General features: G+C 53.4%; 5 protein-coding genes and 1 pseudogene across 7 annotated transcripts; 3 read left to right on the top strand and 3 right to left on the bottom strand.

Annotated features, from left to right (window-relative positions):
• Window positions 1-83: 83 nt before the first annotated feature.
• PLTP (phospholipid transfer protein) lies at window positions 84-9516 on the top strand. The gene is made up of 16 exons (XM_006921872.2): window positions 84-191; window positions 778-888; window positions 976-1075; window positions 1811-1939; window positions 2225-2380; window positions 3638-3701; window positions 3785-3848; window positions 4520-4611; window positions 5568-5744; window positions 5835-5894; window positions 7008-7172; window positions 7266-7333; window positions 8446-8488; window positions 8593-8656; window positions 8737-8813; window positions 9139-9516. The coding sequence occupies exons 2-16, from the start codon at window positions 789-791 to the stop codon at window positions 9268-9270; spliced, it is 1491 nt and encodes a 496-aa protein (XP_006921934.1). The 5' UTR covers window positions 84-191; window positions 778-788; the 3' UTR covers window positions 9271-9516.
• LOC112471140 lies at window positions 2993-3111 on the bottom strand (annotated as a pseudogene).
• CTSA (cathepsin A) lies at window positions 9388-15412 on the bottom strand. Of its 2 annotated transcripts, none has more exons than XM_015597070.2 (15): window positions 15161-15391; window positions 14888-15069; window positions 14608-14719; window positions 14349-14399; window positions 14172-14258; window positions 13773-13928; window positions 13335-13426; window positions 12908-12992; window positions 12231-12322; window positions 12072-12150; window positions 11843-11982; window positions 11114-11189; window positions 10355-10444; window positions 10078-10182; window positions 9388-9816 (listed from the first exon to the last, which is right to left on the bottom strand). In XM_015597070.2, the coding sequence occupies exons 1-15, from the start codon at window positions 15374-15376 to the stop codon at window positions 9733-9735; spliced, it is 1647 nt and encodes a 548-aa protein (XP_015452556.2). In that variant the 5' UTR covers window positions 15377-15391; the 3' UTR covers window positions 9388-9732. The 2 variants fall into 2 exon arrangements, with proteins under 2 accessions (XP_015452556.2, XP_006921935.1); XM_006921873.3 differs by having other exon boundaries at window positions 9392-9816; window positions 15271-15412.
• A 116-nt stretch (window positions 15413-15528) lies between these two features.
• NEURL2 (neuralized E3 ubiquitin protein ligase 2) lies at window positions 15529-17485 on the top strand. Its single transcript, XM_006921871.3, has 2 exons — window positions 15529-16440; window positions 17241-17485. Exons 1-2 carry the CDS (start codon window positions 15699-15701, stop codon window positions 17354-17356), a joined length of 858 nt encoding a protein of 285 aa, XP_006921933.1. The 5' UTR covers window positions 15529-15698; the 3' UTR covers window positions 17357-17485.
• A 146-nt stretch (window positions 17486-17631) lies between these two features.
• SPATA25 (spermatogenesis associated 25) lies at window positions 17632-20312 on the top strand. Its single transcript, XM_006921870.3, has 2 exons — window positions 17632-18374; window positions 18760-20312. Exons 1-2 carry the CDS (start codon window positions 18320-18322, stop codon window positions 19386-19388), a joined length of 684 nt encoding a protein of 227 aa, XP_006921932.1. The 5' UTR covers window positions 17632-18319; the 3' UTR covers window positions 19389-20312.
• On the bottom strand, window positions 20041-23737 carry ZSWIM1 (zinc finger SWIM-type containing 1). Of its 2 annotated transcripts, none has more exons than XM_006921868.3 (2): window positions 22876-23737; window positions 20041-22059 (listed from the first exon to the last, which is right to left on the bottom strand). In XM_006921868.3, exon 2 carries the CDS (start codon window positions 21913-21915, stop codon window positions 20545-20547), a length of 1371 nt encoding a protein of 456 aa, XP_006921930.1. In that variant the 5' UTR covers window positions 21916-22059; window positions 22876-23737; the 3' UTR covers window positions 20041-20544. The 2 variants fall into 2 exon arrangements, with proteins under 2 accessions (XP_006921930.1, XP_024895557.1); XM_025039789.1 differs by having other exon boundaries at window positions 23020-23737.
• Between the last annotated feature and the right edge of the window lie 37 nt (window positions 23738-23774).

Genomic DNA, 23774 nt, shown 5'->3' with positions numbered 1-23774 from the left:
CCCACCCACCCCCGCCCCCCAGGGAGGAGGGGAGAGCAGGGGAGGGGGGGTCAGAGAGGATAGGCTTTATAAAAGCGACTGGGACAGCGCTGCCTGCCAGACCCCGCTGCCGGGATCTCCTGAGCTGCCCGCGGGCCCACGTGACCACGCCGACCCCGCCCCACCCTGCGCCACCTTCCAGCTCTACCGCAGTGAGTTGGGGCGCATCCCCATTCACCCCAGACATACGCCGAGTCGCGTGGTCTACTGAACCCGGGTTGGGGAGGAGACCCCATGAAGGAGGGCATTGAGTTGGGGGGCACCAGACAGAATCCCTATGGCAGGGATTTAGGACCCGAGGGAGCCGGGAGACCCCTCTCCTCCCCCGGCTCGGGGCCTGGGAAACTGCAAGCCACCCCCCAGGAATGTGTGTGCAGCCGTTCCCATGGTAACGTGCAAGCCTCATCTGCCTTCCGCTGCAGGAAAGAAGTTGTTGGGGAGGCGGGGGCTAGTCCGTGAGAGGTCCAAACTTGTCACCCAGAGGATGCTCGAGGAAACCGAGGATGCCCCCCGCCCCTCTCCGGTGCCCCAAAACTTCTCAGAGCCAGACCCCACGTCTCATCCCCTCCCAGAGCCTCAGTTTCTGCGTCTGTCAAATGGAGGCAATATTATTGGTTCCAAATTCCCCCAAGAGTTATCTCGAGGGTAACGATCCCGGCCAGGCCTCTCTCCTGGCTGGACATGTGAGGAGTGGATTTTAGCGGCCTGGTGACTCCCGCGACCCCACCCCGTCCCCAGGCCCGCTCGCCATGGCCCTCTGTGGGGCCCTCTTCCTAGCGCTGCTGGCAGGCGCTCACGCCGAGATCCCAGGCTGTAAGATACGTATCACCTCCATGGCGCTGGAGCTGGGTAAGGCGTGGGGAGGAGTGGGGGCGGGTGCGGGTGGGGTCACTCCAGCAGTGGGCGCAGGAGCTTAGGGTCTCGCTTCTGCTTCAGTGAAGCAGGAGGCACTGAGCTTTCTGGAGCAAGAGCTGGAGACCATCATCATTCCGGACATGAAGGGCGGAGAGGGCCAGTTCTACTACAACATCTCTGAGTAAGTTGGAGGCTCCGGGGCGGGGCTTCGAAGTGGGGGCGGGGCTTAGGAAATATATATGGGAGACTTTCGGGAGACTGGGTGGCTGAGCGAAATGGGGGCGTGGCCAAATTGGTGAGACGGGAGTTAAGATAGGATGGATCGGAGAAGATAAAGGCCAAGCCTGCCGACATAGGCGGGACTAAGCAGATGGGCGTGGCCTAGGGAAGGTCGGCGGGACCAAGAAAAGCTGAGCGTAAGACTTGGAATTGAGGCGTGGCCAAAGAGCACCAGAGAGGTGGAGTCAAGAAATTTTCCAATGGCTGAGAGTGAGGTCTAGGGACCCCGAGCAGAGCTAATAAGAGAGGTCCTGGGAACTAGTAAAAGCCTGTGGTCTAGGACGATGGGGACAAGTGGAGCGGAGCTTAGATGAGGGAAACAAAATCAAAGGGCTCGGTTAAAAGGTCAGGTCTAGCAACCCCAGGGTGTGGGGGTGAAGGGAATGTAAGCAACAAGACTTCTAAGAGAAGGGGTATAGCTCACTTTTAACACCTGGATCAGTAGAAGCTCATCTCTGAGCCACCCTAGTCCAAGTTGAGCCACCAAGTCCACGGTGGGCAGTTGAGGAGCAATGGAAGAATTCATTCTACTCACTCTAGCTTCCCCAGGCCTGGAATGGAAGAGGAGGGACTGAATTTCTTGTCGTTGGGAGAGATCCCCTCTTGGTCCTTAATTTGACCCTGAGACCTCCTACAGTGTGAAGGTCACGGAGCTGGAGCTGACATCCTCTGAGCTCCACTTCCAGCCGGAGCAGGACCTGGTGCTGCAAATCACCAACGCTTCCTTGGGGATACGTTTCCAGAGACAGCTTCTCTACTGGTTCTTGTGAGGATCTGGCACCCTCAATGGAGTGGCGGGCGGATCAGGAGGGCCGGGGGTGCTGTAGGGCTGTGGGAAATCCCTTAGCCTTTCTTAGTGTTAGTTTCTTCAAAAAGAAATGATCATACCCACTTCTAGGGGTCGATAGAATTTGATAGAATGTCTGGTAAACTGTGCAGGAGTGAAGCCTTTTGAAGAAGTATCATGATGTACAGGTGTGGGGAGCGGGGCAGTGAAGACTCGGTTAAGCTCCAAGCTGGGGTGAACATGAGCCCCGCCCATCCCTGGCAGCTATGATGGGGGCTATATCAATGCCTCCGCCAAGGATATATCCATCCGTACTGCTCTGCGCCTCTTCCGAGATCCCGCTGGCCGAATGAAGGTGTTCAACATCTCCTGCCAGGCTTCTATCTCCAGAATGCATGCAGCCTTTGGGGGAACCTTCAGGTAAGCTCCATCTCCATCCCTAACGCACGCCCTCCCCCGCCCCGCCCGCCCCGCGGCCGGAGCCCCACAGCCCATCTGCTGGTGCAATGCAAAGTGCACAGGCTTGGGAATCAGACCAACCGGGTCCAAAGCTCAGCGTTACCATTTTCTGACTGTGTGATCTTGGGCAAGTCCCTGAAGCTCTGTGCCTAAATTTTCTCATTGGTAATATGAGGATGATAATAGAACCTATTTTATAAGATGCTGTGAGGACTATTTGTGTTAATAAAGGTAAAAATATTTAGAACAGTACCTGGCACATAATAAATGGCTAGCCACTTTGATAAGAGTAACTGCGAAGATAAATGTGCACAGTTGGACATGAACTGGGTTCTCAATAATTGGTAGTACTTACTAATAATAACAAAAATAATTACACAGGTCCAGGTTTGGGCCTGGGAAAGAGACTTAGTGCTGGTTCTGGAATAGGGTGGGAGAGAAGATGGTAGATTTATCATCTGGTATTGGTACACTGTCAATTTTTTTTTTTTTTTTTAGGTGAGGCAACCCTTGGTTGACCTAACAGATTGCAAGGAACTTGTCATCTTACAATCCCTGATTTTTTATTTTTTACACCAATAGCACCTGGTCTTCCTAGGTGGTCTCCCATCCAAGTACTAACCAGGCCCGACCCTGCTTAGCTTCCGAGATCAGAGGGGATGGGGCTTGTTCAGGGTGGCATGGCCGCAGATGCACTGTCAATTTTTTACTTATTCAACAAAGTGAATGCCAGTTCCTGAGGATTCAGAAAGGAGCTCAAAGCCTATTTGGGGGGACAAAACATTTGTCATTGGGGACTTGAGAGAGGGACTAAGAAAGTACTCTGGGGGTTCAGAGGAGGGTAGTCTGGAAAGACTGTCTAAAAAGGAAGCATCTGAACCAGACATGGGGAAATATAGGACAGGGGCATTGAGGGTGGAGGGGAGGCTGTGAGTAAGCACATGGAGCTGGGGATGCTTAGAACAGGTTTGAGGAATTGCGGGTAGATTCATTTGGCTGGTGGGGGACTGGGATAGGAGAGGAGGTCTTAAGAATAAGGCTGGAGGGGATTTGGGCCCAAGTCATGGAAAACCTCTATTAAAGAGCTGGTGCTTCAGGTCAAAGTTGAGGTGTCCATCCCCCCGCCTCCATCTCTCTCTCTGGTCACCGTGATTTCTCTTGGACCTGCATTGGGATAGGGGCAGGGTCTGGGCTTACTGATCTATCCTCTCCTCACAGGAAGATGTATGAATTCCTCTCCGTGTTCGTCACCTCAGGGATGCGCTTCCTTCTCAACCAGCAGGTGTGGGCAGTGGCAGGTCTGGGGGATAGCAGGGGTGGGCGTGCCCTTTCCTGAAGGCCCTGACTTTGGCCTCCACCTCCCAGATCTGCCCTGTGCTCTACCATGCAGGGATGGTGCTGCTCAACTCCCTCCTGGACACGGTGCCTGGTGAGTTGGCCTTGGTGGGGCGGGGAGCTCTGGGCCAGGCCCTGGGGCTGGAATAGGGGTGAAGAGAAGGCTGTCAGGCAGTGCTTCAGCGTAGGCCCCTTCCATGCTCTGCTGTGGAATGGCCCTGGGTTCAAATGTGGCCTCGGCCTCCAACTTGCTGTGTGACCGAGGCCTCCCCCTGGAGTTGCTGTGAGGATTAACTGAGGGGCTGGTTGTCAAGGTCCTCAATATGTGCTTGCTGATTGCTGAGGCCCTATTTGTGTGCATCACCTGGTACTTAATAGGGGCTTAATTAACATGAATTCCCTTTTCCTAAGCTGTGACCTCTGTTTGCTGTGGGGCAGAGATCATCATGCCCCATACACAGGGCATGAGCAGGGGAGGAGGAGGCAGAGGAACCAGCGATGGAAGGGACTCCCTTGCCATCTTGTTCAGTGATCTGATGAAACTTCTGTAGTAATGGAGTAGGAGTAGTAGTGATGGCTAACACAGTTGAACACTTACTGCATATCAGGCACTAAGTGCCTTCCACGGAAAACTAATTTGATCCTCATAGCAGTCCTATGAGGGAAGTATTATAATGATCGTTTTGTGGATGAGAAACTGAGGATGAGAGCTTAAGCACCTTGCCCAACATCCCACAACTGAGTGACTGGAGCCCCTCCCCACAGTGCGCAGTTCGGTGGATAATCTCATCGGCATTGACTACTCTCTTCTAAAGGACCCTGTGGTTTCCACCAGCAGTCTGGACATGGACTTCCGGGTGAGCTATTCAGCTGGTGTGTCACCTCTGACCTAGCCAGACTTCCTCCTTCTCCCCAAAGCCACTGGTTTTGTCCCCCTACAGCACAGTTCTGGTGAGGGCACTCCATTGCTGGGAATGCTGTGGCTCCGCTGCCTACAGAATTAGGTCGAGCACCTGGGTCTGGCATTCAAGCTTGTTACTCTTTTTTTTCGAACTTCACCCTGTTCCTCTGAAGCTAATCTTTCCCAAATATGCCTCTCGCTTCCTACCTCGGGGCCTTTGCTCCTACACCGCCTTTCCCCATCTCCCCTGAAGGAGCTGGACATACAGTTCTGTGTACATATCTCATTTCATCCTCTGAGAACCCTGTGAGTCAAGTACTTATACCCGTTTTTAGGGATGTGGAGGTTTGCTCAGAGAGGTGACGTCACTTGCCCAAGGCCATGCAGCACCTTTACTCCTCCCAGCAGTGTAGCAGAGTTTCAGAGCACAGACTGTGGAGTCAGAATGCCTGGAGTTCAGATCGTGGCTCTGCCACTTCCAGCTGCGTGACCTTAAGGAAGTGGCTTAACCTTTCTGTGTCTGTTGCCTAATATGTAAATGCAAATAACACAGTAAGAAAACATACCTCATAGGATTAAAGGAGTTGGTCTGTGTAAAGAGCACAGAATTACCACATATATGTAAGCTATAGGTATTATCTTTACTGCCACCTAGCTTTCAAGGGCCGGTCAAATGCTGCCTCCTCCTTGAACCCCTTCCTGAGCCTCTGTTCTCTGGTCTAATGATTGCTCCTTTGCAGCACTCCAGCTGCCCTCCCTTTGATGCCTTTTAAGAAATGTGCTTGTGGGTTCCTCAAGGACAGCAGCTGGGTCCTATTCCCCACTATTCCCTACAGTGCCTAGCCCAGGGCTTGGGACATCTGGGTGCTGCCCCAGTCAGCCTTGGCCCTGACCCTGACCCCTCTACCCCAGGGGGCCTTCTTTCCCCTGACCCAGGGGAACTGGAGCCTGCCCAACCAAGCAGTGGAGCCCCAGCTGCAGGAGGAGGAGCGGATGGTGTACGTGGCCTTCTCTGAGTTCTTCTTTGACTCTGCCATGGAGAGCTATTTCCGGGCGGGGGCCCTGCAGCTGTCGCTGGTGGGGGATAAGGTATGCCAGGGCCTGTTTGTGGGATGGGCAAGAGGAGACCTGTGATGGAGCTCCTGATGCCCCTGCCTCACCTCCAATCCCCCTGTCCAGGTGCCCCACGATCTGGACGTGCTGCTGAGGGCCTCCTACTTTGGGAGCATCATCCTGCTGGTGAGTGTTAAGGGAAGTAGGGACATGGCCAGGGTGGGTAGGCAAACCACCTGCAGGGGACCAGTGAAGTATGCAGGTAGAGTCCCCAGTGGCAGCCATGGAGCAGACAGAAGGCTGGCCTGGCCTCTGGCCAAGTCCCCTCACCTAGCCGAGCCTGTGGCTAGGTCTGTGAAGGGGGCTCGCTAATTCCTGCTCTGTCCTTCATGCAGCCATGATGACGGTGGGCTAGAACCTAAGCTCTAAAAGTGTAGGGGCTCTAACGACTGACACATTATTCTTTTTGCTTCTCTTCCCTTATTTAATGGGGTGAGGGGTAGGAGTTTAAGATTTAAAAAGAAATATTTCAGTGATCATTAAAGGACTTATCCTCAGTTCAGTTTTGTAAATGATGGAGCTGAGATTTGAACGTGGGTTTGAATCTGTGATTCCAGGTCACAGTGGCATTCTCTACTACTCTATACAACTTCACAGGGCTGTCGTGAGGATTAAATGAATACACATAAAGCAATTAGAACAGTACCTAGAACAGAATAAGTGCTCAGTAAACACTAGCTGGGAATATTATTGCTGTCGTCGTCATCATCATTAAACTTATGGCCAAGCACCATTGAGAGCATGGACTGTATTGCCAGACTGCCTGGTTTTGAATCCCGGTTCTGCAACTGAATAACTGCATAACCTTGGACAAGTTACTTAACTCTCTGTGCCTCGATTTTCCTACCTCAAAAAGGAGAATAATACCTGCCTCATTATTGTGAGGTTTAAATGAACTGTTTAGTGAAGAGCAAGCACTTGGTCAGTGTGGGAATCGAACAGGATTCCTACAGTGCCTCTAGAGAAGTAGCAAAGCAGTTGCAGAGAAGAGAGATAGGGCTGGATGTGTGATGCGAGAGACTAACCCAGGAGTCTGGACTGGAGATGGAGTCTGATTACTGAGAACTTAGAAAAGCAGAAAGAGCAAAAGTTCTGGCAGGTTTGGGAAGCCACTCCTGTTTTCTTATTTGTCCCTCTGGGCTCCCAGAGGGCAGAGCCTGAACCACCCCCTCCTACCCTGGGGCTCACCAGGGAGCAGAGCTGGGATTTGACCCTCCGCCATCCCTGCTTTGTCCCCAGAGCCCAGCAGAGATTGATTCCCCACTGAAGCTGGAGCTGAAGGTCACAGCACCACCTCGCTGTACCATCAAGCCCTCAGGCACCACCATCTCTGTCACTGCCAGTGTCACCATCGCCCTGGCCCCACGCAACCAGTCTGAAGTCCAGCTATCCAGCATGATCATGGTGCGGTCACCAGACTGCGGGCTGCAGAGGGTTGGAGAGAAGTGGGCTGGGGACCCACATGGTCAGTAACACATGCACCCCCCATTCCCGCAGGACGCTCGTCTCAGTGCCAAGGTGACTCTTCGGGGGAAGGCGCTGCGCACGCAGCTGGACCTGCGCAAGTATGCAAATGTCCGAAAACCCTGGGCAAGCCCTTACCTTCTCTGAGCCTCAGTATCTTTAGGATAATCACACTTGCCCAACAGAACTGGGGAGCTAAAATTCACTCATCCCTATAAGCCACTTGAGAGCTGTGGTCTTTGTTAACACATAGAAGGTGCTTTATTAAAATGTAACTTCTGTGTTTTCTCACCACCCTGAGGCAAAGCAGGTATTGTGAGAAATGACCAAACTGGCCCAGTGAGGTTAAGTGACATGCCCACAGTCACACAACAGAGCCTAAGAACATGGGTTTCGGCAGACACCGCAGCATAACTTAGCTTTGTAATCTTAAGAAAAGTCATTTTATCTTTCTAAGCTTTGTTTTCTTCATGTGTTAAATATAGATAAAAGTAGCATCTATTTTCTAGGGCCATGCTATCCAATATGGTACATACTAGCCACATAAGGCTATGTATATTTACATTAATTATAATTAAATAGCTCCTCGGTTATGCTAACCATATTTCTACAGCCACGTGTAGCTAGTGGCTACCGTATGGACAGTGCAGATACAGAACATTTTACAGAAAATTCTATTGGACGGCGTTGTTCTAAGGAGCTGAACGAGTAAGTACAGGGTAGCGGTTAAGAGCCTAGATTCTGGAGGCAGGTTCTGCCGCTTTCCAGCTGTGTGACCTCAGGCGAGTGACTTAACCTCCCTAGGCCTCATCTGCCTCATCTATAAGGTGCAGACAGTAATAGTGCCCGCTTTTAGGGTTGTTATGAGGATTAAATCAGTTGGCATTTGAAAAGATTTAAATATGTAACTTTTTAAACACGTTTGGTGTCTGGCAGGGAGTAAGCACTATACATTTTGTTAAGTAAAAATAAACAACACGTGAAAAGCTATCGGTATTAGTCTGCCATGTAGGAAGTGCTCGACAAATAAGTAGCAGATGTGAAGAAACAGAAACTCAGGGAGAAATGACTCACCCAAGGATACACACCTAGAGAGTGATAGACCCCCCTGGAGAGATGCATAGGTGGGACATCCAAGACTGAACTTGGCTTCTGGTGGCTAGCCCTGGGGAGTCTGAGGGAGGGGGAGCCCACCAGAACTTCCCTCCCACAGGTTCCGAATCTACTCGAACCACTCTGCACTGGAGTCCCTGGCGGTGAGTTGGAAATGGTGGGCGGGCTGAGGCTGGGATCAGGGTGAACAGCTAAGGCAAGCCCACCCGCTCCTTGCTGCCCTGACTCCACCCCTCCTCCCTTCCAGCTGATCCCACTGCAGGCCCCTCTGAAGACCATGCTGCAGATTGGGGTGATGCCCCTGCTCAATGGTAGGGTTGGGGGTGTGAGGAGGGAGGGGAGAAGGGGGAGTTGGGTGGGGCCAGACCGAGCCAGCTGTTCCCACCCACAGAGCGGACCCAGCGAGGGGTGCAGATCCCACTACCCGAGGGGATGGCCTTTGTGCATGGGGTGGTGACAAACCATGCGGTAAGTAGATGCATGATGGGGAAGGAGGGCAGAGTCTTTCCCTCCCTCAGCCCATCTGCACAGCTCCTCCCTTATCAACGGCCCCTCCTATTTTAATCTCAGGTCAGACTCCTCTAGCCTTTTGCAGGCTGTGCCTTCACCTTGGAACTGTTCCCTAATTCCATCACCCTCAACGCCTACTAATCACCCTTCATAGGGAGTGATAAGAACCACTTTGCTGCTGTCTCTCCCACTAGACTGAAGACCCCTCAAAGCCAAGGGCTCTAACTCTAAACTCTGGCCTTGGTAAGGGAATGAATAGATTTTCCTCTGCCTCGCTGCACAGGGCTTCCTCACCATTGGGACTGACCTCCGCTTTGTCAAAGGGCTGCGAGAGGTGATTGAGAAGAACTGGCCTGCCACCACCATGGGCCCCCAGGCATCTAGTGCCCCACCACCCTCCACGGCAGCTGTCTGAACTCAACTCCCAACTCCTGACAGCTGCATTCAGGACTCCAATGCCTCTTATCCCCTCCCTCACCCCGTCACTGCCTAGAGAGTCCTCCCTAACCCCCAGTGCCACAGAGAAGACGGGTTTTAAGCTGTACCCAATTTAATTCCATAATCACAGTCAATTACAGTCCATCTGACCTCCCAGTGGGCTGTCCTGAGCTCTAGTGTGTTCCTGGGATGTCATCAGTGCATTAAAGTCATTCGTTAAGCAGGGTGGGAGCCAGTCAGGAATAAAGTGCTAACTCCCCACCTCCCCAGGCTGTCTATGTGAGGCATAGGGGCCAGTTGGAGGGGGGCGAGGGTGGGAAGCAGTTCTGGAGGCAGGGACCTGCCCCGCAGGGGCATTTTGCATCAAGGAGGACCTCCCTTCTAGCAGGTGAGGCTGGCAGGGGCTGGGTTCGGCAGTGGGGGCTGGCCCCCATGGTCATCAGTATGGCTGTTTATTCAGGAAGCGGGAGAACATGGTGAGGGCAGCCTGGGGCTTGTCGGTGGGGACCATGTGTCCAGCGCCCTGAGGAGCAAAAGCTTTGTGAGATCCTCTCCCTGAAGAACCCATGCCCTGGGCACTTCCCTCATCCCACTGTATTCCCCTAGTCAGTGACCTTCATCCAAACCCAGCCCTGCCTGTCCCAAGCCTTCCATTCTTCCCATCTCCCCAGAAGACTTGCCCTTGCAGGGGCCAAATGGTAACCCAGCATAAAAGGAAACGGGAAAGAAAGAAAGGGTGGGTCCCTTCTAGCCGCAGCTAGCCCTAACCAGGCCCAGACCTTACCTTGATGGTGAGAAAGGCGATGTGGGAGAACTCCTTCACGAAGCCAGCGATCTGCTCCCCACTGTCCCCGTAATCCACTAACCAGGGCCGGCGCTGTACCTCCATCTGTGCCAGCAGGAAAGACTTAGCAGCCTGCAGCTGCCGATCCTCTCTGCTCACAGATGCCAAGCCTCAAGACCTCAAGGGCTGAGAACTCCTCCATGTTTGCCCTGTCTGCCAGGCACGCTTGCCCTACCCCTGCACCAGCCTCGCCCTGGAGCCAGGATCCCTGCCTTACCTTCTGGTTGAGGGAATCCACAAACCATTCATCCCCCAAGAAATTGCAGGCCATGTCCACATCTCCATTGTAGAGAAGGATCCGGTATTTCTGGAGCAGGGCAGGGAAAAAAGTGGGAGACTCTGGAACAAGCACAGGCCCTGGCCCTTAGCAGGTTCAAACCCCGCCCCCTCAGAGAATTCAAGGGACCCAACTAAACAGCATAGGTCAGGGAACACTTCTGTTTCCTGACTGCTTCCTACATGTCCAGTGCTCTACAAAATGCCTTACCTGTGAAGGTAAATACCATTATTAATACCATTTTACAGATAGGGAATCCAAATCTCAAGTTTTATGAGAAACTTGCCTAGGGTCACATGGCTAGTAAAGGAACTTGCACCCAGGCAATCTGACCCCGGAGCCCATACTCTAACCACTTTGCTATGCAGATCTGGTCCTAACCTGGCTCTACCAGTGTGTCCTAAGTCAATTTGGACAAGGCTCTCTCCTACCTTGGACCTCCACTTGGCCACTTGTAACATGACCTGACGAGCTCCTCTCACCCAAAAGCCTCCTTGGCTGATGCAGACCCCTCAGCCTCCTGCAGCAGGGCAGCATGGGGTGGGGTCAAAGACAAGTTCAAATCTTGACCCTGCCAACTACAGGACCTTGGGCAAGCGACTTCACTTGGACTTTCAGCTTCCTGTCTCCCCGCCTTGCCATGCTGCTCCGGGGTTTTGGGCTGCTGGTGGTGGACCCAGCTGTGCTGCCCCTACTTACCTGTGTGGCAAGCAACTTAAGGTACTGGGAGTTCATGCTCTGGTAGAGACGGCGGTACTGTATATTCACCAAGAAGCTGTGGGAGCACGTGGGCAGGCCCCGGGAAAACAAGGTAGGGGGAGAAAAAGTCAACAGATCAGACCTCCTCTCCTATCCCCCATCCCCAAGCTCCAGCCTAGGAGGCAGACTGCTGGGATTCAGCCCCACCCTCAGGTCTACTACCTCTCTTGGACTTATCTGGATGGGGGGCTGGAATTCAGAGGTCCTCAACCCACCCCTGATTAGAAATGCATAGGGACACTTTGGTTGTTTCAATGACTGGGATTCCACAGGCATTTAGAGCATAGGGGCTTGCAAGTGTGAGAGCCACAGCATATGCCAACAGTAGGGCATGGGCACTGACCAACCCAGAAGGGACCTCAGTGGTCTCTGCTGTGCCAGGCATCACCTTTTTACTTGCAAGGGTCCTAGCAGATCTGAGCAGGTGGAGATGGTACTGGAGTTGGAGTAGGGGAGGGGGGTTGGAAGCATGTCTTTTTACAAAATTCGAAGTAATCAAATTTTAAAAACCAATGTGGCCATTTAAGAATGAACTGGCTGAATATCAATCAACTCATGCCCTGAGTGCCCGCAGTACTCCCACTGAGAAACCCTAGGCAAAGAATCCCTGGAACCTTTCTGATGCCCATGAATCCCAACAGCCCACCAGCCCCCAAGCCAGAACCTCACTTGCACAGGTCCCAGTGGGGCAGCTGCTCGGGGATGTGGAGGGCCTTCCGCACGAAAGGGTTGTTGAGATAGGTGGAGGGAGCTGTGGTGTTGGTACAGGGGGGGTCCATGTGCACTCTAGCCCCAGAACGCAGCAGTGCCTGGGGAGCACAGACAAGAGCGTGAGGGTCTTTGCTTCCGTGCCTCGCCCCTACCCACACTGCTGGGAGGAAGCCCAGGCTCTGCATACCTGATGCCACATTCGCTTGATTGGCAGGCGAGTGAAAAGGTTACCCAAATCCTGGACCACGACAGTATCCTTTTCAAATCTGCAAGTGAAGTGGGGGGATGGGTCCCTGAGCCTCCACATGGGGCTGGAGTTGGCCCATGGGCACCTGGCAAGGCTCACCTTAAATGCCCAGGCACGCCCCCAGCACATGGGGCGTAGAGGTTGTAAATGTTGAGGCCAGAGTTGCCCACGATGCGGGACACTTCTTGGAGCTGCAATGACACCGAGCCACCATGCTTTGCAGAGCCCTGAGGTCATCCCTATGACCTTAACGATGTGTCCCAAGATTTAGTGCTTTTCTACTTCACCTTGTCTTTACCCTTACCCCACTTTTCACAGGTAGGGAAACTGAGGCTCAGTGTAAGGACTCTGCCAGACCTAGGCCCACAACCTAGTATTTCTACTTCCTAGCACTGTGACTTCAGGAAAGTGACTTCAATATTCTTGGCTCAGTTTCCTCATCTGGAAAATATGGATAACACGATCTCCCTTGGAGAAACTTGAAGATGAAATCATCTACACTGACAGCTCAGCACAGTCCAGGCACATGGCAGATGTTCGATAAGTGAGAACGTGTTTCTCCTCACAGGGATTATAGGATTTGCCCAGAAAGTCATAGAAAGTGGTGGTGGTAACACATCCATATTCATGTGTCCTGGAGAACACCCAATTGCTAAAGGATGTCGGATAGGGCAGCAATGGGGGCTGGGGGACAGGGAGTCCCCAGTGAGGGGATATGGTCCTGTTCTCAGGATTGGGGGCATCTGAGGTGACACAGGATCGGGGCAGAACCTCACACTGGTCACGCATTCTGGGTCTTTGTTGTCGTAGAAGTTACACGTGTTTTGAGAGCAGCAGTGGGTCTGGAGGGAAGACCAGAGCCTGTAGGAGATCAGAGTGAAAGTGCTTAGACTCACAGTGGGCAGGGAAGGTGAGAACCCCACCTTCTCACTCCAACTTCGAGGGGATAAGAACGTATGTCACAGTGTGAGGTGGGTCCCCAACCTAGCTGCCCTGAGGCCATCCTACCAGCCTTCCTTGGTCCCTTTAAATTCTGATCACTAGCCTTTGGCCTTTTAGTACCAAACCCTTCTAGCAACCCCAGCCCCTACCTTCTGCTCCTAATTAGGGTAGGGCCCAGGATATTATGTGCCTGGAAGACAGACCTGAGATCCTGTGACCTGCCCCACCCTGAAGATTGCCCCGACTGCCCTCCTCCCATACCTGTTCCCCAGAAGGCCATGATAGTAGGCGAAATAGACGAGGGAGTTGTCATTCTGCTCATAGGAAGAGAGTCCATTGCCCACAGCCAGTCCCTGTGAAACACCCAGGGCGTTCAGTTCACGGGGAAGGTGAGGTGGAGGAGCCTGCGTTGATCTACACCCAGACCTTCAGCAACGTGGAAGCTGGAACCCAGGGTGGTTTATGTGGGTGGGTGGGAAGGCCACTCAACATAAAGAACAGAGCTGGTAGCCTGACAGGTGAGCTTCCTGTCACGCACACGAGCAGAGAGAAGCCAGCTGGTGGTCACGCACACGAGCAGAGAGAAGCCAGCTGGTATGAAAGATACTGGGTTGGGTGGGGGAGTTGGCCTGTTTGACCCCGATAACCACAAGGCTATGGCTGCAAGTTGCCCCCCTCCCCTCTGCAGCCGTCCTGCACCTGAAGGTTCATGCTAGGGTCCTGCATGACCAACACAGCTAGGGTGGGGATGTAGATGCCGGCATAGCTCTCTCCTGTCAGGAAAAGCTCGTTGTCCTTGTACTCCGGAAACAGGCGGAAGAAATCTTGAAGGGCCTCGAAATTACTCTGGGCAACCTGGAGACGGTAGGATGGGGGGGGATCAGGAGGCTTTGGTATGTGAGCTGGAAGGAATATCAGAGATAATGACAGTCCACCCTGTTTGTGAAAGAGGAAGTGACTTGGTAGTGACAAGATCATACTTCATAGAAGGTCAAAGAGCCAAAAATGGACTCCAAGGCCATCCTCTTTCTCTCCCTGTATCATGCTACCTTTAGAGAACCAGTGAGGCTGGGGTGTATGGGCAGGCATCAGACTCACCTCTGTGTCATTGGTCGCATAAGACTTGTCATTGGAGTAGGAGAAGCCCACCCCAGCTGGGGACTCGAGGTACAACACGTTGGCAATCTAGACAGGAGGAGGAGGAAACGAGTTGAGGGCTCCCCACCCTATCCAAGTGCCCACACATCCCCACAGGACCCACAGCACCGGCTATACCAGGTTCCAAGAATAGGGGTTGTACTCCAGGGTAACACCATCTGGCTGGACCTGAGGAGGAAAAAGATGGCTGAGTGAGTGGAAGGAAAGGGCCACCGTGTCCAGCCGATGGTACAGATAAAGAGACTGAGGCTCAGGAAAAGGGCACATGTTTGGAAAAATCACAAAGTCCTTTCCTCCCTCTTCCCTGGCCTCTTTCTTTGGGAAGTGTCCCCTCCCTCTCCCTTTCCTGGGTTATGGAGAGCTGCTTTCCACTCACCAGGAAGGGGCCATGCTCTGTGAGGAAGCCATCTAAGGAGCTGCAGCCCGGCCCTCCGTTGAGCCAAAGCACCACAGGGCTGCTCTTAGGGTCCTTCTGGGACTCCACAAACCTGGGAGGGGAGTCAGGCCCAGGTGGGTGCAGGTGGAGAGACTCTTTCCAGCCCTCCCTGCTCCCAGGCTCACTCAGGGGTCTTCAAGACTCCCGCCCCGCAGTCCTCTCCCCTGGTGGGCATAGCAGTGGCCCTCCCCACTCCGCCCTGGGAGGGAGAGCCGCGGACCAGTAATGGAGATGCTTGGAGCCAGAGCCTCTGAGGTAGCCGGAGTACTGGCGGAAAGACGGCTGCTTGGCCAGCCCAGGCAGGCACTGGATTTCGTCCTGGCTGGGGGCTGCCTCGCCTTGAGGTGCCCAGAACAGCAGCAGCTGCAGCAGGAACGGCGACCACTGCTTAGCTCGAACCATCTGCGGAGAAAGCGGGTGCCGGCTGTTTACTGGCTCCCTGGCTGCTCAGCGCCTGCGTGCAACCGTCCCTGGGGAGGAGCTGGCGGCGTACCGGCGAGGAAAGCCTCGGCCCGGCCCCAGCTCTCACGGCCGAACCTCCTCCGCTTGCCCCACGCGCGGCAGGGGGCTCCGGGATCCCTTCCAGCCTCGGAGTTCCCTCACCTCTGCTCTCCCACGTCCTTGCTCTCCAGGAGGTGCCTGGCGACGGGAAGTCATGTGTACGCTGAGTCACGTGTGCTCCGGTGTCACGTGACAGACTTCCTCCCATCGTCTCCGGTGCCTGAGCACCCGGGGGATGGATTGGGGGAGGCGGCGGCGGTCCACGCCCGGTCAGGGTCCGCGAGCCTCGCAGGTCGTATCCCGGGCACTCGCGATCAGATGACCCAAGTGGGACGGCCAGGATCCCCCAACTTCCTCGGGGGCCCTGTTCTAGACGGGATGTCTGAGCAAGCGGCGCTAGGACCCTCGGGCAGAGCCTCGGGGAAGGGAGTCCGGGGGGAAATTCCTTACATGGTGCCCCTGCGGTCACCTGCTGAGCCCGCTGCCCAAAATAGTCCCTGGCGCCCGCGGGCCTGCCTCGTGGCGGGGATATGGCTGCTGTCTCCGACCCCGTGGAACTAGGTGCGCCCTGGGGACCCGCGCTCCCCGAACTCCCTCCAACCCGCTTTCATCGGGTGCACGGTGCCAACATCCGCGTGGACCCCTCCAGGACGCGGGCCACACGCGTGGAGAGCTTCGCCCACGGCGTGTGCTTCAGTCATGAGCCGCTGGCCCCGGGCCAGATATTCCTGGTCGAGATCGAGGAGAAAGAGCTAGGCTGGTGCGGCCACCTGCGCCTCGGCCTGACTGCGCTAGACCCCGCCAGTCTGGCCGCCGTGCCCGAGTTTTCGCTGCCGGATCTGGTCAACCTCGGCCACACCTGGGTCTTCGCCATCACGCGCCATCACAACCGCGTGCCCCGGGACGGCCACCCAGAGGCAGAGGCAGCGGCTCCCAGCCGACCCCCAGCCCTCCTGGTGGAACCGTATCTGTGCATTGAGCAGTTTCGCATTGCCCGCGACCGCTTGGTGGGCCGCAGTCGGCCGGGGCTCTACAGCCACCTCTTGGACCAGCTCTATGAGCTGAACGTACTGCCTCCGACCGCGCGCCGTAGCCGCCTGGGCGTTCTCTTCTGCCCACGCCCGGATGGCACAGCTGACATGCACATCGTCATCAACGGCGAAGACATGGGCCCTAGCGCCCGGGGGCTCCCAGTCGCCCAGCCCCTCTATGCAGTAGTGGACGTGTTTGCCTCCACCAAGAGCGTGCGCCTGGTCCAGCTTGAGTATGGCTGTAGGTATCCCCTCCCCTGGGCAGCGACCCCTCCTGGTCCAGTGTGGGGACAGAAACTTGCTAGGCTTCCAAGCCAGATAGCAAGGCCTTGGTCTGTGCAGCATTAATTTAGAAGCTGGGGAATCTGATTTCAAATTCTGGCTCTGCTTGTGATTTTGGACAAGTCACTCCCTGGCTCTGGGTGTCAGTTTACCTTTGACTGTGATTGATGAGGATGCCCTCCAATTTCCCTTCTGGCTTTGACAATATTTTCTATATTAACCCAGGCCAGGGATTCTAACCTGACTTTAGATTCTAGGCCTCTTGGAGAATTGTGTGCTTTTCACAGACACATGCTCGTAGATTAGGGTATACCAATTTAAAGGCATCACAGCCCCCAGACTGAGAGTTTCTCAGTCCTGAGGCCTGATTCATTATGGCCCTGGTAAGTCCTTTAGTTAGATCTCCGATCACATTTTATGAATTCAGTGAACTGGAACCCAGTCTGTGCCAGGCCTGTGCTGGAGGCTGGAGTTGTACAGCTACGTCAGACACTACCCCTGCCCCCAGAAGCTGCCAAGGGAGGGGGAAGGGAGTGTGCTGAGTGTTATAATAGAAATAGGGCTGCAGCATTGTGAAAGTGTTGTGAAAGAGGTGCTTATCTCAGCCACATGAACGCCCCGTGAAGCAGGGCAGGCTCAGAGAGCAGAAGGGAATTGCCCAAGTTAATGACAAAGGGGCACCAAGATCTAGATCTTCCGGGTCTCCGCCTCAGACCCACCCTCCAGTTCAGTTTGCCTTTGACAGCCTTCTTTCCACAGTGCCATCCTTGCAGACTCTGTGCCGCCTGGTGATCCAGAGGAGTGTGGTGCACCGGTTGGCCATTGATGGGCTCCGCCTGCCCAAAGGACTCAAGGATTTCTGCAAGTATGAGTGAAGGCCTGCAGCCACCCTGGAGCAGGGCCTGGGAACATGTCCTGGCCCCAGAGTTGTGTCTGGTCTGAAGCTGACCATACTGCTGACAGCCAGGACTGGAAATAAACACAGCTGTTGCTGATGCTGATCACTGGAGGGTCTCCTTGCCCCTGAAGCCTGTGAGGAGCACTTTTAGAATCACTATAGGTCAGTAGATGAAAGCAGGAGAGAACATTTTAGATGTCTCCTAGACTTGTGGTTCCTAGCCTGGCTACTCACCAGTTATCTGGGATACTTAAAGTGCTGATGCCCCAGGCTCTATCTCCAGAGATTCTCACTAGATTTGTTGGAAGATTAGGCCTAGAGATTTCAATGTACAGCCTAGAGATTTCAATGTACAGCCAGGGTTGACAAACATTTCCCTAGAACAGAGGTCTCAGCTTTGGCACATAATATAACTACTTGAGGAACTTTAAAAAAATACTGATAACTGGGTCTGACCCTAGGATTCTGATTTAATTGGTCTGGGATGAGGTTAGGTATCAGGATTTTTAAAAGCCCCCAAGAGAATCTAATGTGCAGCCAAGTATGAGAACCAGAGCTCTGGACCAACTATTTCTTTTGGCAGATGGGAAACCAAAGCTCAAAGCTAGGAAAGTATTTGTCCAAGGTCCATAGCAACGAATGAATGCAGAGTGTTCCTTCTCTTACACTATAGGGCACAAAGCACTAGACTCCATTATTTGTATCTCAGCTGTCCAGGTGACTTGCCCAAGGTAAAGGCAAGAACATAGAATGACCTGGTCCAGTGCTCTTTTAACCCCATCCCATTGTCATATAGAGGTTCTAGAATGAACAGGTCAATGCTGTGATGTGGGTTCCAGGTGTAAAGGGGAGGGACTGTGAAGTGACATTCTAGAAGGGTAGAGAGGGTGGGATAGCAAGCAGATGACTATTCCCTCACAAACAGCGGCTTTGGGCAGTCATGTCCTATTTCACGTCTCTACAAACTCATCCGGGTCTTCTGCCTTCCTGCCAAGGTGAGAGGGGCTCCTGGAACTAAAGTGGGTACCACAACTTCCCCTTGAGAACTTGCTTCTGGGCTCCGGGGAGGTGGAGGTTCTGCTGGCCATTTGGGAGCTGGCCCTGGAGTCAATTCTCTTCAAAGAAAAGCCATTCCCAAAATGCTTGCCAATAGCTACCTACTTTCTCATTCATTAATTCAACAAACACTCCATCACTTAGTGTTGGGGACTGGGGGTGTGGATATGAGTAAAACCTAGTTCCCAATCGCTGGACAGCCCTCTTGGGCTGCTCTCAATTGTTCTAGTTCCCAGTGCTCTGCTCCTGTCTGTGCCCTGCCCCTCAGGGCCTCCTCCTCAGAGAGACCAAGAATAACGTTCCATCTCATTCCTGTCTCTGCAGGTGGGGCTGCTTCTCCAGGCTCGTCCCTTGGCCTCTATAGTCCTGTAGAGCCAGTGGCGGTGGCTTCTGGTGGACTAGGCCCACTGAGCCAGAAAGCTGAGCAGGTGGCACCTGCTGCCCAGGCCTGGGGCCCAGCCCTGGCAGTGCCGGAAGCCAGGGGCTGCCCTGGGGGGGCTAGCTGGGAGACACTGCGGCAGAAGGAATACAGCCGATACTGCCAAAAATTCCCCGTGAGGCAGCCAGAGAGCTTGGGCTGGGAGGATGGCTGCTCCAGAAGCAGAGCTCCGCACCTGGGTGGCCCCAGCAGGCCTGGGCCCCTGCTGCTGTGTGGGCTGCCACCAGGGGTTCCACTGATGTCCTCTGAGGCAGGGGGGAAGGAGGCCAGCTCCCATCCTGACATCTGCATCCTTACCCTGGCCATGATGATCGCCGGCATCCCCACCGTGCCCGTCCCAGGCCTGCGGGAAGAGGACCTGATCCGGGCGGCTCAAGCTTTCATGATGGCCCATCCGGAGCCAGACGGGGCTGTGGAGGGGGCGCAGTGGGAGCAGGCACATGCCCACACAGCCTCTGGGCAAATGCCCCTAGTGAGTTCCAGGAGGGGCCAGCCTCCTGGCTCCTGCTTGTAGCTGGATGAAATAGCACCAGACACAGAGGGTGGCTTCTCCGTATGGTTTTTGGGCAGACAGGGTTGGGGGTGCCTATGGCAAAGATGGGGATTAGGGTGGTTGTTTGAGCCACTCTGATGAACATCAGTCCTTTATTAGGGCCCAGACCCCAGGAAGTTTCTCCAGATACCACTAAACCAGAAGACAGGTCTTATCAGAGTAGTTATAATGGAAATTCTAAGTAGGGGGCCCTGCTTGGAGAGGAGGGGCTTCATTTGCATTGAGACTTGATCAAAATTTCTTGTACAAAGTCCTAGGCAATGTGAGTTCTCCTCTTGCCTTAACATTTCTCAGCCTGCTGAGGGCATGTGATGGGGCCACAGGCATGAAGGAAAATTAACACTTATTTGAGCACCTGGGTGTCAGGTGCATTACATGCCTACTCTCCTTGAATCTTACCAGTGCTATGAGGATCTCTGTTTTTACAGATAAACAAAGTGGGGCTTAGAGAGGTGACTTGCCTGAAGTCCCATAGCTAGTAAAAGGCAGAACCAGGCCTCAAAAATCAGGCAGATAAAAACCAGGATTTGCATGTAGTGTCAGACCCCAAAGTCTATTCTTTCTGTAATATTTCCTAAAGTGCCTTCCACAAGACAAAAAACTAGACAAGTGCTGGAGTAAGCAACATTCAACTTTAATGAGCTCAGGATCGGGGTAAGAGGTAAAAAGGCTGAGAACCTGGCCGAACCACCTCCCGAGGGGCCTCTTCCTCTGTGGGTCAGGTGAGTCATCTCATGACCCGGGAAGCTGTTATCCCAGACCTTGATCTCTGCCCATGTCTTATGTCTCTTATCTTAGAGCAGGGGTCAACTGTGTATGTAAGGCCTTTGAACTAAGAATGGTTTTTACCTTTTGAAAAGGTTATAAAAAAAAAAAGAAAGAATATACAACAGACTGTATGTGGCCAGCAAAGTCTAAAATACTACCTGTTGGGCCCTCTGCTGACACCAGTCTTAGGGAACTAGACGGTAGGCAGTAGGCTGCAGTAGAATAGAAGACCCCTGTCCCTTCCTGGAAGGAGGGCCCATGAAAGTACAACAGTGTGTGTGTGGATGTGTCTGTAGGAGTGATTGTGGATGTGTGGATGTGTATGGGCATCTCTGGGCACTGAGGGTAATCACAGTTGGACCTGCTCATAAGGGCCGATCCAGCTGTCGGCCAGTTCCCTCAGAGTGCTGTACCGCCGTTCAAACTCCTCCTGGCTGCAGTGCTGCAAGAGCTGACCCACCTCCTCAGTGAGGAGAGCCACGGCTAAGTGCTTATCCAGGGTCTCACTCCATTTGCTGTCCAGGATGCCATCCAGACTGGCAGCACAGCCTGCTGTCCACTGAGGTGGTAGCATGTTGGGCTGGAGCACCTGGTGGTGGGCACTGAGCATGGCTAGGATGTGGCGGCAGGGCAGGTGGAAGGCCTGGTTGAAGTAGCAGGTACAGGTGGCAGGGGGCTGGGGCTGCACCCTGTGGGTGTCCTCTATGATCTGTATGTTCACCTTTTCTGAGCCAGAGCCAATGAGGTGCACGGATTTCTGGACTACAGCAAGCTCGCCCAGGCAGAGCTGGGCTGCTGGCCCAGTGCAGATGGTATTGAGAGAGTGCTGGATGCAGGCTTCTACCAACTGCTCCACTTTGGGGCTTTGGGGGCTGACGTCTGAGAGGGCACAATTGCTCTGAAGACTCAGGCCCAGGCTGAAGCTTGCCTTGTTTCCAGAGTTCTGTTGTATGTATCGGAGCAGGGAGGTCATGCCTTGTTCCACAGATGGGGTGGTGCCAAAGAATTGGCTGAGGACTCGGGTGGTGACTTCCAAGCCCTGGAAATATTGGCTGCTCTCGGCTTGGCTTCTCCAGCGGTGGGCCAGCCAGATGCGGTCATTGAGCAGCCAGTACGAGTGAAGCTTGGGCAGCTGGTCCGGGGGGATGCAGTTGCTCAGGAGTGTATACAGCTTCCTCAGATTGCCAGCAGTGGCCGAGCACATTGTGCTCTGCAGGGAGGTCAGGAGCACCCGCTCCACAGGCGGCTCGAGGGAAAGCTGATAGAACTTGCCCTGGAGGAACTTACAGATGTGGAAGGCTGAGGGCAGAACTTCAGCTGCGGGGAACTCCATAGCTAGGGTGGGCAGAGGGAGGAAGTAGGGATCCACCAGGATGGTACAGACTCTCTCCCAGGCTGGGTTAAACTTCTTGAATACCTGGAACATCTGGGCCAGGCCTTCAGCATCCTCTTTGGCGGGAATGGCGAAGTAGACTGCCCGGGCAAGATGACCCTCCAGCTGCACTCGAGGGCCATCCACCAGGAAGGTATATAACACCTTGCCCCTTGGGTTATAGGTCCGATGGATAAATAAGATCTCAGGGAAATGGGCAAAGACTCCCTGCATAAAGCAGCTCTGATAGTTCAAAGTATCTAACTTGGCAGTCTTACTAACCTGGTACAGCAGCATAGGTGGGCTTGGGTCCTCAATCAGGAGCTCATTCAGCATGGTCAGGGCCATGAGGGAGATAGGAGATGTCTAAATGCCAAGGTCAAATACTTCTCTGCAAAGCTGCCCAGGAGGAGCCTCTCAGTCTCTCAAGCTCAAACTAAGTTGAAGCTTGAGGCTGGACTGTAGTTCCCAGATCTTGTTCCAAAGATAAGCCTATGGAGAGGAACAGAGGTTTAAGGAGCCAGTAGGGGCTTAGCTCTTCAAATATTCACCCAAACAATATTTATTGAACACTAACTATATATCAGCACTGTTCTGGGAGAGATATACAATAAACACGTAAACAAATAAACAAGGGTGTATCAGATAATGAAGGTTATAAAGACCACAAAACTGGGTAAACAGGTAGAGAGTAAACTGGGGAAGGGAGGGATACTTTAGCTCAGGGGAGTTCTCTCTGGAGGAGAGGAGGATGACATTGAAGCTGAGACCTAATTGATAAGCCAGCTTTGGAAAGATTTGGTTCTGCAAGATCTAAATGGGTGTGAAGGCCAGAGCTGCACATAGTCTTTTATTTAAAAATAGCATTTCAAATATTTGTACAGCACTTAATTTTGGTAAATTACTTCTTGTCATCCATTCTTTCATCTGGTTCTGGTATATATAAGAGAACGTGCAATTGCCCCAAACTTGCTGTGTGACCTTGGGCAAGTCAGTGACACCCTCTGAGCCTCAGTCTCTTCAACCATAAAACAGATTAACAAACGTGCATTGCTTCTCCTGCCTCTTTGGAAATCCCTCTATTAACTGCAAAGTTCTAGTCAAATGTTTCCTCTATTTGACAACGGGTTATCGTCTCCATTTTGCAGATGAGAAACTGAGACTCAAAGATGTTAAGTGACTTGCTCACCATTATTCTGTAAGCAGCCAGACGCAGAGTATTTTTGGCTTGGGATCTTGACTGCTTTCCAAAGTATCTGTGGTCCAAATACCAGGGACAGAGAGAGGACAGGGCCTCTGACTTCTCACCTCTATCCGGGCTGGGAGAATGCTGATGTCTGACCACCCCGTACAGAGTCCGACCGGAGCCAGATGTCAACCTCCCACCCCTTTGGGAGCTGTCTCAGGGCTGACGGTAGTCGTCACATCTCCACTCCTTTCGAAATCACTCACCCATAGCCTGGCTCTATCGCCATTGCTCCCTATTTGAGCCAGTTTCTGACTCTGACTGACCTCTAGGCTCACCAACCGCGGCGCCAGTTTCCTAGACTCGAGCCAATGACCTGAGGAGCTCGTGTTAGGTCTTTGATGCCCAGACCAATCGTGGCCCGGCGACTTGTAGGCGGTGCTGTTACCAGGGTTATGAGGGGCTCGGCTGGCAGTAGCCAATGAAAGCCTGAGGACATTTGCATCCAGGGGGAGTCCGATTCCTGAGGCTGGAACTCTGGGACCTCGCATCAACGGAGACAGCTGGAAGGGCGTGTTACTATGGAAACTCCCACAGAGGTCGAAAACGAAAAGGAAAATAAAATAGCAGTGTTTCATTTTTTTTTCTTTTTTGATTAAATTCCAAACACCGGGGGGCGGGAGAAGAAAGGGTGCATATATAGTTGCACTGCGTCTTCCGCCTTGGGGAAACTGAGGCCCAGGTCTCAAATTCTGCCTCTGGGTCAAAGGTCGGGGAACCAACCCTCGGATTTGAGGAACTACAGATCTTTTTGAGAGAGCTTGGTGTTGCCCAGCCAACCCCTCCCAGTATTTTACAGAAAGAGATCTATAATGGTGCTGTGATTTGTTTAAGGTCATGGTGAGCTGCTGCAAGAACCGAGACTGACATTTTTTGACCTCAGTTTCCCTGAAGATGGCATCTTGGGAAGCTGGGTGGCTACCAGGCTCTAGATGATTAAGATTACCAGCTAGCAATAACG

Source organism: Pteropus alecto, unplaced genomic scaffold, assembly GCF_000325575.1.
Source record: "Pteropus alecto unplaced genomic scaffold, ASM32557v1 scaffold45, whole genome shotgun sequence".
Taxonomy (NCBI): domain Eukaryota; kingdom Metazoa; phylum Chordata; class Mammalia; order Chiroptera; family Pteropodidae; genus Pteropus; species Pteropus alecto.
The sequence above is the reverse complement of the archived record's forward strand: the minus strand, read 5'-3'. Positions and strand labels throughout refer to the sequence as shown.